This window comes from Eutrigla gurnardus (genome assembly GCF_963514095.1).
Source record: "Eutrigla gurnardus genome assembly, chromosome: 24".
Taxonomy (NCBI): Eukaryota; Metazoa; Chordata; class Actinopteri; order Perciformes; family Triglidae; genus Eutrigla; species Eutrigla gurnardus.
In genome coordinates this window covers 13,398,684-13,415,244 of record NC_139935.1, presented here as the reverse complement: position 1 = coordinate 13,415,244, position 16,561 = coordinate 13,398,684, and the positions used below count along the sequence as shown (strand labels likewise).

General features: G+C 43.8%; 1 protein-coding gene across 1 annotated transcript; it reads right to left on the bottom strand.

The window, feature by feature from the left end:
- Positions 1–3,920: 3,920 nt before the first annotated feature.
- LOC311010077 (cilium assembly protein DZIP1-like) lies at positions 3,921–14,817 on the bottom strand (the record flags this gene model as incomplete). The annotated part of the gene is made up of 17 exons (XM_084004558.1): positions 3,921–4,447; positions 4,730–4,889; positions 4,971–5,092; positions 5,236–5,576; positions 5,661–5,835; positions 6,253–6,457; positions 6,550–6,725; positions 7,184–7,243; positions 7,411–7,461; positions 7,550–7,598; positions 7,943–8,071; positions 8,148–8,210; positions 8,290–8,427; positions 8,514–8,672; positions 8,751–8,866; positions 8,996–9,080; positions 14,734–14,817. 17 exons carry the CDS (start codon positions 14,815–14,817, stop codon positions 4,338–4,340), a joined length of 2,223 nt encoding a protein of 740 aa, XP_083860684.1. The 3' UTR covers positions 3,921–4,337.
- Positions 14,818–16,561: the final 1,744 nt, after the last annotated feature.

Here is a 16,561-nt window from a genome sequence, read left to right as displayed (position 1 = left end):
ATTTATATTCCAAATTACTTTCGACTAACATGTAGAAGTTAACTTGACTGACAATTATTTCAGTGTATCTGTATCAGATTGGGTTGTAAAGCGGCAGAACATTTCCAGTACATTTTCTGAAGACTTTCCATGGGAAGTTACGCTGGGGAATTTTGGAAATATTAATATATTATATTTACACTTTACAATATGCAGCTGCAGTTTTGTGGCATTCTTCACGTATGTCTTTTCACAATATTTGCACACAAAGACATTTTGTGGTAGAATAAGATACCAGCATTGATACTCTCAAGTGTATTTGCATGAAATCTGGTTGTTTCAGTCAAAATTATGCTTAAGTACATTTTCCACAACTATATTAAAAATCCCTGTTCAGGACCAACCTTCAATTTTGTAAATTGCAGGTTTATTCCCATGAATTCCTGATAATTCCCATGGAAAGTTTCCAACTGAAACTTGCATTAAGCAGCCCTGTGACGTCACTGCTCCTCTCCTGTCAGCCTCTCTGCTGCTGTGAAGACACACAGCGGTGGTAGGGAGGACGGGCTGGTTGTCTCAACCTCAGAGTAACAACAAGTTCACCTGTTTCCAGACGCTTGACGTTAAGTTATGACTCAACTGTTTTACCTTCAAACTGACACGAAAAACCAATTCTAACGTTCGGTTTAAATTAATCATTTCACTGTACGACTCCAGTAAACCTGAACCCAAAGTCCGTCTCATTCTCTCCGTGGTCTCTCCGCTTCGCTGTCCGCTCTTCCAGCGCGTCATCCAGCCCGCTGTTCCCCCACAAACACACAGCAGAGACGGCAGAGACCAACGGAGCAGTGAGGGGGGGCGACGCGGCCAAATGTCCGTTCAGAACAGAGTTTTGAGTTCATAGTCTGCAGCATGCTCCACGTTATCACAAGTAATTAGTGGCATTATATTCATTACCAAAGCATTGGCTCATTAATTATCAAACTTCCTGGACAATAGAATGATTAAGAGAGCGAAGCTGGGAAGTGACCATGGCGGTGACTCAGCCGTGAAACCCGCAGCCACAGTAACATATTAGTGGAGGCTAGCTAGCTAATGCTAACTAGCTACGATAGTGTCGGTCCACCGAGCTTTACGTTGCTACACCTAATATTAATGGAAAACATAATTTATGACATCATTAAACTCACCTCTTACCGCTGTACTTAGCTGAGCGGGAAAAAGTCCTCTCTTTGAAGAACCGCGTCACGCGCCACGGCCGTTGTCGGGTAAATAGGCTCCCTCCGCCGGTGGCAGTAGTCCTTTCTTCTTTAGTGTATTTCACTTTTCAAAGTGTTTATATTTTGTTTGGAATTGGAATATAAGACGTATATATAGTTTGTCATAGTAGGAAATGCCCATACTACAACCTTGCCATGGTTTAGAGAAGACCATTGATGCTCATTGCCATTTAGTCCCTGAGGGTTCAGGTCTGTGCCACGGTCAAGTCCTGAAGTGCGCGAGGGCTCGCTCGCGGACATTTTGAGCCCACTTTTGATGCTGACTTTACCTGAAGGAAATTACCCACAGACAAAGTGCATGTGTGGAATATTACATTTACACAGATATATTAACATTAAAGATTTAAGGAGCATAAAACACTTGAAATAATAGGAATGTAGTAAATCAATGATTTGACAATGACGTCTGGTCTGGGATGATAAGATCCTGGAAGACGTTCAGATCAGGCTGTAAAATATGTGAAATAAAAACCAACACTTTCAGATCATCAAAATAAAGCGACATGCGGAGTGATGTCCTTATTTGTATTTCTACCATTTCAAGCCCTCACAGCCTCTCACACTCACCATATTTGACAGTATGTGACGACGGACTGCCGTTACGTCGGTCATAAATCAGATGGGTGTGTAGAGGTGGATACACAGGTGGAATGAGACGCACACATATTTGTTTCTTTATTGTATGTTTAGGGGTGAAGGAAAGGTAATGGTACATGCCAATTAGGGAAAGGAGGTGCTGGGGGGATTTAAGCGGGTCATTTGGGGGAAGATGGTGTTGAGTGAGGATGTGTGGGAAACCTGTTGTGTTGAAGGTAGTGATGGTGAGATGAAGCCTCATGAAACATCAAAGCCTCTCAGCCAGATGAACCACCCAAAGCTTCAAATAAGTACGCTAGGGACCCCTAGTGGTGAATGAAATAATGAAGAAAGTCAAAGAGTTTCCAGTCAACCTAACATGAGATGTTTGCTTCATGTGCCGATCCAACATCAAATCATTTGAGAATTAAAGTCATCTTGGTGATACATGTGTGTGAGTGTGCCTTTCATAAATAGTGCTGAACTCAAGGTAAAAAATAAGTCATTCGGTAAAATTCAAACCTGGATGTGAACCAACAACACTTTGATAATGTGTCTTATTCCTTACCCACTACACCACCATTGTCTATTTGTAACATGAGATAGTAGTAATACTTATAATAATGATGTATAATAATCTCTCGGTGGTCTCCCACTGCTCTTCCTTCTCCTGGAGAGTCTGCTTGAAGCTCTCCGTGGCCTTTGATCCAACCTGTTCCATGTGACATAGCGTATTCTATTGTTGCTATTGGATACCGGTTTGAATTGTTTAACCGGTTCAAACAATATTTAAAAAAAATATACAAGTACACTTTAAAAACGGATAAAATAAAGCAATAAAATATACAATTGTAAAATTTGGAAATTAATCAACATGACAAATGCAAGGACAAGGCATTCATCAACATTTAACATTTACATACTCGTTACACTGCCACCTATAGGTTCAGCATGGTTATGACGGCACTAAAGGCGATGCGTTCAAAGTCAAAGTCTCTGGTTTTCCCAAATAACCTACTCAGCCTTTAAGTACCAAGTATTTTAATTCTACATATAGTGTTAATATAATACATTGCTAATGCTAATCGCTAACATTATGTCACTATTAGAGAACTTAACCGTAATGGTAACAATAGCCGACATGCTAGCAGTTAGCTCACTAGCTAGCTACCTTAAATGGGTAAAACTGAGCTTAATGCTTCATTTAAGCTACAGATTTCACGATGTTCCCAGAATTAGCATGTTGTGCGACATCATGCGACAGAGTAAATCCAGCAGACCAGATGGAAGATTCCGGGCTCCGTGGACTCAAATCAGGATCACGAGTCGATACGAGTTGGAAAAAGCTGTCATCTTTATTTCGCAGGTTTTCACAACACTGAATACGTGTAGACCTTCATCAGTTTCAATCTTTCAGAATGCAACCGCCGGGAGTTGAACCCATGGATGAAAACGCCTTTCCTTGCCAGGATGGGGTTGACCTTTTGACCTTCCCTAGAGCTCTGTCACATGTCCAAGTGAGCAGCATGTTCGGCATTACAAAACGGAGGTACAGAGTCATGTTAAAAGAGACCCGGGCTCACTAACGGCTGAAAGTAATCCTCCAGCATCACTTTGCCCAGGTCCGTCTGTAACCATGACGACGGGAAAATGAAGAGCAACGGAACAGAAAGAACGGCTCAGGTTTGTGGCGCGCCGTCGGGACCCCGTTGTGGTCTTAGCGAAAAACAAAACCACATAGTTAGGTTGAGACAACAAAGCCACAGATATGTTTAGATAACTAAACTACATTGGTAAGTTTAGATAACTTAAACTTTAACTACTGTTGGGTAGTTCTTTAATAAGGTGATCACATTCATAGATCATTTCATAGATCATATACTTATATATCCTGAATTTTGTACAGCAATACAACAGATACATGTCTTTATTCCTATTTTGCTTTTTACATCAATTATAATTTTTAACGTGGCTGAAAAAAAATCATCTATTAAACCAAAAATGAGAATGTGACATATAAGTAATGAATCAGTTTGTGGTTATTGTGCTTGGTTGAAGAAAAAAACAGAATCTCGACGGCGTGTGTCGTGTGTGTAGCCCACAGAAATCGTTTATTGCTGGTATAATTATTTTCTATACAAAAAGCACATCTCGTTTCTTAATGTAACACATGAAGGCATTATAAAAATGTGATTTACAAAACGTTACACAAACTACATTAGGCATCTCATCTGGTGTGGGTGTGGGTTGGATTTTCAGTGAATATACAGGGGTTGAAATGGTCTAAGGCAAGTAAAGGATTTGCACAAGGCATAAGGTGAGTCAGGAATATCTCATTTCTCGTATTTATAAAATGCTCTTTTATGCCCAGATGTCCCTTTGTTTCATATTGCTCTCTCTCTGTATCACAGCTTCCATATAAGAAGAGTAGGATGGACTGGAGGTGTCTGAAGAGTGGAGGTCTTTGTGTCTGTGCTTGACGTAGAGCTGCATCACCTGTACTCAGCTGTAGTGTTTATTGTATTTACTGCTAATGTCCTCAGAGTCGCTGAAGTCGCTGAGGGAGCACAGGCTGCTCTTCAGGGTGCTTCCTGTTCCGGCTTCGGTCAGACCTGCCGGGCACAACACAGCAGGGTTACAGCACCAAGTGTTGCCGCGGTAACCGGCATCCCTGTCAGTACCCAAATGCGCCATGTTTTTGTTTCAATATACAGCCCATGAAATAAAGAAGACAAGCCTGACATAATTCATCGACATGAATTATTAAGAGTTAGACAAAGTGCTGGTACTTGTATTTCAGTACTTGCTGATACAGAGTACCGATAGGAGGATTTAATACTACCATTACAGTAACAAAAAAAAAACTAGATAATTAAGTTATGACTGGGGCTGACCTGATTTGGCTCCCTTTCCTGTGGAGGTTCCCCAGACACTGGTGCTGGGGGAGTCCAGGCTCTTCCTCATTGGTCCAGAGCCCGGGGCTGGTTTGGACACTTCCTGTCTGTCCTCTAAGGAGGACACCATCCACTCACTGCTCTCCTCTAGATCTGTGCACTGTCACCACAGAAACGTCATTCATACACGGCCGACACGGCTTTTCCACCACATCACAATGACACCACTTGTGAATCTCACCGTGAGTTCCTGGACCTCGTCCTGCCTCTCTGGAAACACGCTGATGCCCCCTGCTGGTTTCTTTATTGCTCTCTCTGCAAACTGCTTCTCCATTTTTCGAGCCAGGTCACTGATTTTGTTCTCTAAAAGAATTCATAAAATACATTCTCATTAATGCAAGTTGACATTTCTAAATACTATCCTTGATTTCTCAGGTTTTCAGAGTTTTGTTTACCATGAATGAAAAACTAAACTAAAAAACCTGGACTCAGAACAGAACACTTGCCTTTGCCAGAGTTCCTCTTATCCACGTTGCCGTTCTGGTCTTTGTAACTCTGGAGACGTTTCGGGTCAATCTCCTGAAGCTCACTGAGCTCCGACCACTCGTCCTCCTCGTCGCTGCCCATCTTCGTCACCGCGGTCTTGGTCCCACCACCGAGCGACCCCCTAGCCAGCTGGGGGCTGGAGGAGTGTCTGGCTGGAGCCGGCCTGGCTTTGCTTGGTCTGATTTGGACCTGGTTTAGTCTCGACTGTGGCGATTTACCCCTCTGGTGTTTTGGGGGTTTTTCCTCCTCAATATCCGTGTCCTCTTCTTCCGATTCCTCATCTGAACTGAAAGGAGGGGTCCTCGAGAATCACAGAAACCGTTTTTAACCCATCGTTCAACTTCAACCTACAGAAAGCATGTTATTTTATCCAGTTTCTCTTTACTTGGATGTGAAGGTCCTCAGAGCGGACTTGACGTTGGGCGTAGAGGTCTTGGGTTGGACGGCGGTCCTGATCCTGGGTGCCGGCTGGGGCGTCTTGGCCTGTTTGACTGCAGGTCCAGACATCACCTGGGTGGCTCTGGACGGCAGGCTGCTGGATCGAGGGCGGATCTGCAACACTGCACGCAGACAAAAACACTATTAGAGGATCAGACACAGACTGTGTGTCAGAGCTTATGTTAGTTTATGTGGCAGCAAACGAGCTTTCCCAGATTAGACCGATAGTGATGTGTGCACACAGTCAAAACCAATTACAAGCCGCTAATGCATGGATGACAAGCTAGTCGTACAAAGTAGTACAGTGTGGTTCCTAGAACTTAGGGGAGATGATCTCACGTGCTAGTGAATGGTTGTTTGTCTCTACATGTTGGCCCTGCGATAGACTGGCGGCCTGTCCAGGGTGTACCCTGCCTTCGCCCAGTGACAGCTGGGATTGGCTCCAGCCCCCCCCGCGACCCTAAATACAGGATAAGCGGTAGAAAATGGATGGATGGATGGATGGATCTCACGTGCTAAGAGGCTTTTTGATGACTCGCCTTGAACCGATTGCCTGGATCTGGACTGAGACTCGGGAGCAGGGTCGCTGCCTCTCCTCTCGCCGCCCAGCTTCTGCTCCACAGTGCTGGCTATCTCCTCCCGATGGCGCCAGTATTCAGGCATCGCCTTGGCGACGCTCTCCCGCTTTGAATGCACCTTGGCCAGGATGGAAGTGAGCGCTCTGTCCTTCAGACCGCTCTGATCCTGAGAGGAGGGTCGAGGGAAGTTCTGATTATGATGGGCATTCTTCATCTGAACAAGTTCAACGGAGGCAACAAACGGCTGCAGGTACTTACAGGTTTGACTCCCAGGCTCTCCAGCTTCTCCATAACAGCCTGCTCCAGATCCGGCCGCATCTCTTTCTTGATGTTGGGGTTCCTTTTCAGAGCACTGCTGGTCAGCCTCGGCTTCTTCTCTGGCACGGGCTCGGCCTTCTTCTCCGCTGGCCGCCTCTCAGAGAAGCTGCTCGAGTCTACAAAAGAGGTCTCCTTTAATTTGGACCATCAGGCTACGGTTACAGGCGGCAAATAGGGGGAAACGATACGCATGCATTTGTCAACTTTCACAGCAAGCTCGATCCAAAGGCAAGGTCGGGTTAATGGATGTGTCTGCAGCGGGGCAGGCAGAAGAGGAGAACGTCTACAAGTTGATTTGCAGCAAACAAGGCAACCAGATGACGGATGGATGGAATGATCGGCAACGTCGACGAATGTCAGACAAGGAGCTCCCTTTCTGAAAAGTGGATCGTTTGGATTGTTTGTAGTGGGGATGTATGAGGGTCCACTGTAGCAGAGGGAGTACCTTATACATCCCAGCACAACAAAACACAACCCGTCCCTTTAAGGAAAAAGGCTGCCCCACAACAGACTGATGCATCCATGCAGACATCATGCAGTCGGTCGGCTCCGGTGGTTTCGTTGCCTGTTTTACCTTTCTCCTCTTCTGACAGCTCCTGTATAGGATCCAGCTTAGGAGCACAGACTGGCTCCTCTAATTGGACAGCACATGAGGTCAAAGGGCGTTGATAAAAGTCAGGTCAAATGTTTTTTTTAAAGGGGGGCTGTCTCTGTAAATCCTTCATGCATGGAAGTGCATGCTCAGCCTCTCTGGGAGTGACAGTTTCTTATTTCCTGATAAGACGACAGCCACTCACTTACCGAGCACAACTCTCTTTGGTTTAGGCTCCGGAGCTGGTGGACTGACGATGACTGGAAGACAGAGAAGACATGCATGCGTTGAGATCGTACATGACGTTTCCTTCAATAAAACAAAAAGGAACTGAAATGGTCTCCAAACCTGGTAATTCCACTAGTTTGGTGGGTGGATTTGAGGAAATATTCCGCATCTGGAAGTTGGGAAAAGGAGCATTTATGATTGGTGGTTTTGTCAGTGCCATCTGCTTTAATGACTAGTAATAATTGTAATCAAAAGTAATAATAAGTAATAATCAACTTTTTTATTAAAACAATGCAAGTTTGTGAACTCTGGCTGCTCAGCTGTTAGCGAGTAATGGGAAACTGTGGTGCCATTCCAGGAAAAGTATCCGTTTCCTGTGCACTATGGTTCCTGTCAAATATACAGTATCATCATGTCTCAATACAACATAATCTGAGGCCAAATACAGGATATCCTGAACAAGGGCTGACCCCCCGCCTCACTTCCTGGCTGTGCGAGTGTAAGTGTTATAACCTGCTCTCTCTGGGCCTTGATGGTGCGCTCCTTCTCCTGCAGCCTCCTGCCCATCTCCTGCTGCAGCCGCCGGCCGCTCTCCTGCTGCTCCGCCAGCGACGTCTGCATCCTGCTCAGCTCGTTCAGCAACTGGGAGGCGACGTTTCACGGCTTCAAATTACACGTAAACGACATAATAATGATGAGGTTTGATAAGAACACATACCTGGTTCTTTTCAGATTCGTGTTGGCCCTTTATTTCCTGCAGCCTGGATTCCCACTTTTGATCCTAGAGGAGAATATTTGTGTCCTCAAAAGGATTTCATTCACTTGTAATTATGGAAAGAACATCTGGCCTCGACACGGACCTGTTTCTTCAGTTGGTGTTCCAGCTTCTGCATGGCTTGGATCTGCATCTCTTTGTAGTTGTCCAGATCCCTCTCTGGCTGCGAGTGAACAGGGACGGACGATTTCTCAAGCTTGGCGGTCTGATTCTGATTTGCTTCCTATGAATAAAAATAGTTAAAAAAAAGGTATGAATAAAATATATGCTGGAGAACCAAAATGGATCATCCAAGTATTCTTTTCGTACATTGAGAGCCTGAATGTTCCGGGTGTAAAGATACTCCATCTCTCTACGCATGCCGTCCCTGCTGTCTTCTATCTTTCTGTCCATGCGCGCCATCTCCTCCGCCTTAAAGCGGTCCAACTCTCTCAGCAGGTCTTTTTGCAGGGACTGCTGCTCTTTTTCCTGGAATCACGACGGAAATCAAACAAGCAGGAACCAGAAGTTTGCCATTTTTGCTTTAAAAGGTGTCGTTTTTCCTACCTGAGCTGTTTTGGCTTGCAGGTCCTGTTGCTGCTGAACAATCTGCTCCTTCAGAACGCTGATCTCCAATTTGAGGCTGTCGATCTGAGATTTCTTCTCACTGTCTGACCGGAACTCTGGAAGGACGTAGAAGAACAAAGAAAACAAGATGTTTGTGTCACGACACAATGTGAGGAAGCGTATCATATTTCAGCTGCAAATACATCTTCACAGGACATCCTTAAATGATTGAATGTGCGACGTACCGGTCTCGTACTCATCAGGGTGCCGCCGCTGGATGTGATTCTGGAGGAACGAGGAATTGAGGAAGGACTTTCCACAATGTGGACACTAAAAGAAAGAAACATAAAATACAGGTATCAATATATCACCTTGTGAGTTTTCTTATACAAAGAAAGCAAAGCTCAAGCCATATTTTTGGATATTCAATTCAAATCAAGGTTGTGCAGGGCTCCAGACTAACTTTATGCATTGGTTGCACTGGTGCACCTAACTTTTTTTTTTAGGTGCACCCACATTTTTCATCGCGTCGCCTTTAACACCAAAAGGTCACCTTTTCATCGCTCTCCTTTTACATAATGACGCCCCCTTATGGCCTAGGTTAACTGCAGCACCATCAGCACCCAGAGCACCCGTTTTCTCCAGCCAATCTGCACACTGATGCCCAAACGCAGCAAATGCTTGCTTTGTGGCAGCATAAATTCCTCAAGAATAAAAAGATCATACAGGTCACTAGCCTATAGATTGCAAATGGAAAACTGTTTATGTGATCTTAGCCTAGCCTACTGATATTTTTACTTAGGCTATTCATTTTTAATAATATTAGGAATAGGCTACTATACAATTTCCTATTCATGATGTCTCATGCTGTAATGTGGGCCTTCAAACACTGTGCGTGTCCATGCTCCACCCGACATGTCCAATTAACATGTTGACCGGCCTCCCTTTATGCAAAATGCAGCAGTAGTGTCAATCATGAATGACGTGTACGTGGCGTTTCCAACCTCCGCAGCTGTCTTGTTCTTCAGTGTGTCGGCATCTTTTTCATCAGAATAATTTCGGACTTAGATTTAGTGAACGACAACTCCTCCTTTGCAATATTGTATGTGACGTTGAATTTTATAATCATTTCAGATTCCTCAGCGGACGTGATCGATACAGCCTGACGCTGAAATGCAGCTGGGAGAGCTTTATTAACACCCTTATCACGGCATGTATGCTTTTTGGACATGGAATGTTGTTGACTCTTCCACAAACGCACTATTACCGGCCATATTCTGACGGCACTCCCGACAATAAATGCAGTGCATTGAGTCCCTTTCTTCATCGTACATCAGCCAGGGAAATTGCTTCAACCAGTCCTGTCTGAAGGCATATTTTTGGGCTTTTTAATTAATTAATTAATTGTCTTGGGGCCAGGCTTTCTGCCTCTCTTCATTTTCAAAGAAAAGTACCTGCTCAGCTCGCTCACATTTTTCAAACTGACAAAATTTACAGCAGTGAAAAGGACCACAGCCAATCAGAGGCAAGGACCCGCCCGAGCTCTGTCTCTTATTGGTTTAGACCACGATACCATCAGGAGAACACAACGAGATGCTGTGCTTACAATTTCATAAAAATCACTCATAAAAATTTTGGTCGCATTTGCAACCAAAGTGGTCGCACTCTGGAGCCCTGTATTGTATCTGAGATATCAGCCTGTCCAATTAGGAAGCAGCACTGATTGGGAATCAATTTCACCTGCTGTTGTGTAAATGGAACAGCCCACAGGTGGAAACGAGTGGTAATTAGCAAGACATCCCTATAAAGGAATGGTTCTGCAGGTGGTGACCGCAGACCATTTCTCTGTTCTCGGCCTTTCTGGCAGATTTTTTTCTTTTTTGAATTTTGCCAGTGTTTGCACCACTAGAGGTAGCATGAGGCAACCCACAGAAGTTGCCCAGTTAGTGCAACTCATCCATGATGGCACATCAATGCACACTGTGGCAAAAAGGTTTGCTGTGTCCCCCAGCATAGTGTCAAGAGCATGGAGGAGATTCCAGGAGACAGGCCAGTACACCAGGAGACGTGGAGGGGCCGAAGAAGGACAACAACCCAACAGCAGGACCGATATCTGCTCCTTTGTGCATGGAGGAACAGGAGGAGCACTGCCAGAGCCCTACAAAATGACCTCCAGCAGGTTACTGATGTTCAAGTTTCAACTCAAACGGTCCCAAATCGACTCCATGAGGGTGGTTTGAGGGCCCGACGTCCACAAATAGGGCCTGTGCTTAAAAGCCAATACCGTGCAATGCCATTGGCATTTGCTAGAGATCACAGAGATTGGCAGATTCGCCATTGGCGCCCTGTGCTCTTCATGGATGAGAGCAGGTCCACCCCGAGCACATGTGACTGACATGACAGGGTCTGGCGACGCCGCGGAGAACGTTCTGCTGCTGTAACATCCTCCAGCATGACCGGTTTCATGGTGGCCTAGTGATGGTCTGGGGAGGCATTTCTTTGGGAGGTCACACAAACCTCCATGTGCTTGCTAGAGGTACCCTGACTGCCATTAGGTACCGGGATGAGATCCTCAGACCCATTGTGAGACCATATGCTGGTGCAGTGGGCCCTAGGTTCCTTCTAATGCATGACAATGCTAGGCCTCATGTGGCTGGAGTGTGTCAGCAGTTCCTGCATGATGAAGGCATTGATGTTATGGACTGGCCTGCCTGTTCCCCAGACCTGAATCCTATTGAGCACATCTGGGACATCATGTCTCATTCCAGACCTGTGCTGTCCTCAGATCTGCGTACAGGAAGAGGTGGAGCTTTACTCTTTACTTAGAAACATTTCTCAGAACTGCATTTCTGGGAAACCAAAAAACTTTTAATCAGACAAGAATCTACCTACTGATGACATTTACATGACTGTTACTATGACAACCAGGAAACCACTTAGATGTTCAAATCAGATTAATGCTGTCAGTGTGGTCTTATTATTTCTGCAGACAAACATGGCCGGCAGCAAAGGGACTTTTTCAGATCCCTCCAGGTACGTCATCATTTCAACCAGACCAGCAGACTTAACAGCAGAATGTGAGGTTTAGAAAATCCTAAAAATCTGCCTTCGGTTCAATAACAAATAAGTCCACCTGTAGAAGGAACAGCAGTCTCTTCTAGGATAAACATGGTAACACCTTGTACATAAAAGAACATATTCTGGGACTTTTCATGCACAGAAAAAGTGGGAAAGAGTTTTATTTTTAGGATGTTGAAAGACTTTTGTACACTGTGAAATACAGTTTGTTTCAAATCAAATTAAAATTAAAAAATATATTTTTGTGTTCAAATGTGTTTTGGTTTGAACTTGACATTCCGAATTCCAATGAGTACAACTTGACTGGCCACAGTCACTTAGTGAGGTCACAACACTCAGAGTTCCACATCTTGAGAAGAGATTAAAGCAGACATTTGGACACAGATCAGATACCTGGACACAGATCAGATACCTGGACACAGACCAGATACCTGGACACAGATCAGATACCTGGACACAGACCAGATACCTGGACACAGATCAGATACCTGGACACATCACATATCTGCTATTACTACGTTCAACCACTACTGTTCGAGAGTCATGACTTCTATATTGTGGAAGACAACCAGCGCTGTTCAGTGTCCGTCCTCCAGGAGACAACTGAGTGAGTAGTGTAGCTGCCATCAACGACAGTTGAATAAATAGGTTAAATAAATAAGTTAATACATATTTGAATACACATGAATAGTAAGACATAAGAACAATTTAATGTCAAACTGCCTTTATTTTGTTTTATTTGTTTTCTTTGAAGTTACAAGTCTTACGGGCTTGATGAGAGTCATAACTCACGTAGGAACCAAAGTTCTGAAGTGACAGACGGGGGCGGGTTTACTGAAGGGACTGTTGTTGTTTGGACCACGTTCGCGGTACGGAGATACCTCAGTATTCCGCAAGTATATTTTGTGCAGTACATTGAAGCGAGGATTTATGTTTTTATGAAGAACTGAAGACCTGTTTTTTATTTCTCTCAAGTAAAGCGGCCAATGAGGTACCGTTGCTATCTTGCTACTAAATGTTGATAGACGTTAAAGCTAACGTGACGTCATGTAGCCTTAAGGATACTGTTGTTGCTACGTATATGGTCTTGATAAGAAAGTAATTGTTTCTGTATTTCTGTTTCTGTATGTCTAGTTCTCTAAGCACACCTTTGCACATTCGTGTGAATAAATGCCAGTAAATATAAAGGAACGACTTGGTTTCGTGATTTCAACTTGAGGGGAGTAACAAGTAGTGAGGACAAAGTCCTGGGAAAACTGCAGTCTCTTACTTGAAAATCTCAACCTTATTTCACGGGAAGGCGTACAAATAGCTGGACATTTTAAAGACACTCATGAAAACACATTTTAAGCTTTTAATGAGTCATTTTGCATCATGGTTGGTCTTCACTTGCAGCATGTAGACTAACTGGAAGGTGCTTCAGTCTGCAGTTAATAACAACACAATAATAGCAAAATAACAATAATAATAATAATAGATTTTCTTTGTAGTGTACTTTTCATTCAATGAATAAAAATGAAGCATAGTACATCAGAAAGAAGGTGCAATTTAGCAGTCAAAGGACTTTTTTAAAGTCCCAGTCATAGTGTACTTTAAAAAAAACTTTAAAAAAGTCTTGACTTTGAATGAATGAAAAGTACACTACAAATTAATTCTATTATTATAATTGTTATTTTTTAAACTGCAGACTGAAGCACACACAGAGTCCCTCTTCCCACGGGTCATACCACTATCACAGGGGGGAGGCGGAGGGAAGTAGCAACAATCTTCCAAATCCTCGATTAAAAACCGAAACGAGGAGGTCCAAAACAACCAAGGAAAAGAAAACACCGGTGGAAAAGGAGGAAAAAAGAAAGATTGTGACGGTGCCCGTGATAAAACCAGAGTCAACATCGGACCCGCGTTTCAACGGTGGCGTGATCTAAGGGATTTCAAAAAGCACTGAGTCGAAGGGGAGGAGCTCAGTGGTCGTGGGGGAGGAGCCTGAGAGTTGTAAACATTCAAAATTGGCGCATTTCGGATCGCATGCATTTGCGCCGATGCATGAACGAGACTTGAGAGTTTCCGCCGGAACTCGTCATAAACACGTCAAGTTCCCACCACGTCCAAGTCGGACACAGGTGCACTTCACGGACCGTTTTTTATTTTTTTTTAATTTAAACTTTATTAATAATTGTATACATAACAAAAACTATCGTGCCAGGGGAAACTTCACGGACTTTGCACAAAGAATATGGTCTGCTCAGTGACGCTGGCTTTCTCCGTCGCTGACAAACTCGAGCCGACGCATTTGAAGTCCCGTTGTTGACGGAGGCTGAGGAATTTTCTCACGTGGGAAATACCACGTGATAATTCTAACCAACTAAGGCAACGTTGAGGGGAGTGTCTTATGTCCGCACTTATTTCAGACCATCTGCAGAGAAAAGCATGCGGAGGGAGGTACCCTGGAGATACCGCAAGTTTTTAAAGTCATGTGACATGTCGCAAAGGGAAGTTATCACCAGCATTTGTGATGTTTTTTTCCCAGAATGCCTGGTTTTGCGAGGCAAATGCATGCGCATGCTTGATTCGAAACAAGCCTAATAAAAGACAAACTTCTGTGGTCTCTAACTTTATCTGTGATCACTCATTTCAAATGTTCATGTATTTTTAGGCTTTTAATGTGTCATTTTGCATCATGGTTGGTCTTCACTTGCAGCATGTTGACTAACTGATGCTGGTTCTTCCATTAGTCTCTCACACTGACGATCATATAGTACATAGTAGATAGCAAACTAAGCCATGTGTCTGTTGTTGCAGGACGCCACACTGAGCCCATCACCAATGCAGTTAGAGAGGAGATTCTTAAAAGGGCCAGCAAGAGGAGCAGGACAAGTCCACGTCCCTCCGAGGGCTGCAGCCTCACATTTAGTGGGTCTTCATCAAGTGGCAGTTCTGGTTCATCGTACACCTGCTCATCTGACAGCTCAGGTGAGATGAGACGGATCATTCCTACCCATGAGCATTCTCAACTCAACAGTGTGAGCAGTCTGCTATTAACGGCTCAGCTCTCAATCCAGATAAAAGTGAAGCTGCTTGTATTAAATGCTTGTATTATCAGGTCAACACTTGTTGACCTGATAATACAAGCATTTATAAAAATTCAGCAAAAATGTTTCATACTCTGGCATGAAACTCGCGTCATGGAAACAGCTTGGTAAACACGGAAGTGGTGTCTACGCTGCGGTAGCGTTAGTTTAGCGTTAGCAGCCGAGGATAGAAGCTATCAGGCAAGTGTTCTTTTAAATAAACTCCTGGTGTAATTACAAACTTTCAAATGCCTCGTTTTGTGAGTACAGACCCTATGTGTACTACTGCAGAAGTTTGGTAACATTCCATGCATTATTAGTGGGGACATTTACGAGATATACATAATGTACCGTTCGCGCCAGCACTAAGCCATTCGGCTGATAGCCCTATCTTGACCAATGTTGACTCGTGATGATGGTCTTGGTGTTTCGGCCGTCTGCGGTCGTCTAGACGAAATCTTCACTCAGCTTGAATTTGATCTCCGTGGTCTTGAACGTGGTTTCGGACTTCATTGAAATTAAGCCAGCATCATCCATGCTGATCTTCAGATTGGGTTCGACCATATTGCCCATTTGCCGGGTGGCGAAGCTCACACCGATTGCCTTCATGTAGTCATCGAAGTTCTCGCTGTCCCCATGTTGTCCCCCACTCTTTGAAACAGGAGACGTGAGACTGAGAGGTGGACAGCGTCAATGTTCATGCATGTTATTTTTATTTTATGTGGTGCTCCAAAAACAAATCATTGTATATTATAACAATACAAATCTATAATTATCTTCCTCCTGCTTCATTCCATCATTAAAACTTGACAGTGTCAGAAGTCAGGAATTCTGACCTGAGTTTGGACTTCTGACTCTGCAGCTGAATTGCTGCATTAGTTTCTGCCATATTCTAAAGGAAAAGTCTAATTAGCATTTTGCTGAGGGGTTCTGTGTGACGCTAACTTCTGGGGTTCATCCCTGCAGCTGTTATCATGAAGCATTTGCAGCACAGTGCCATCTCCTGGAGTCTTGAGAGATGTAAATTCATGCTCATTTTTATTGTGCTTGTATTGGTCTATAAACAGGCAATATCATCTACAGTTTACTTTTCTTAAAAAATATCATTTTTATTTAGTTTCAGGCTTTTTATTTTTCAGAATGCGTAAACATCCGAGCTGATTCCCAAATAGTGGATGACATTACATTATTTTAACATTAGATAGTTGGATCATGTTAAGTATTCAATACATTTGCTACCTGTAAGCAAACTCTGAGGCATGGTACCGGTACCACATTCTGGAGACTGGAGGGGAATCAGCGACACAGATGGAGCTGTGGTGAACTGAAGTCAGATTGTAGGAAGTAAACGTGAGAAAAACTATTATCATTTTGATGACTCGCACACATTTAATTACACTCCATATCATACGTTAGATCCACGTTATCATGATGAACTCCAGCAGTGTTTTTGATGCTTTTACTGAGTGATATTTTTTGCATAAACACCTTCTTTTAAAATCCAACTTGTATCTTGAATCAAAATAATTTGAAATATTGAATCAGCGCTGTCACCGCAGGAGGAGGAGGAGGAGGAGACGGCCCTCCTGCATGTAATACAGGATACAACAAATACCCTCCATTAGATCCCTGCAGAACACAGCAGGAATAACTACATGTTCTCCT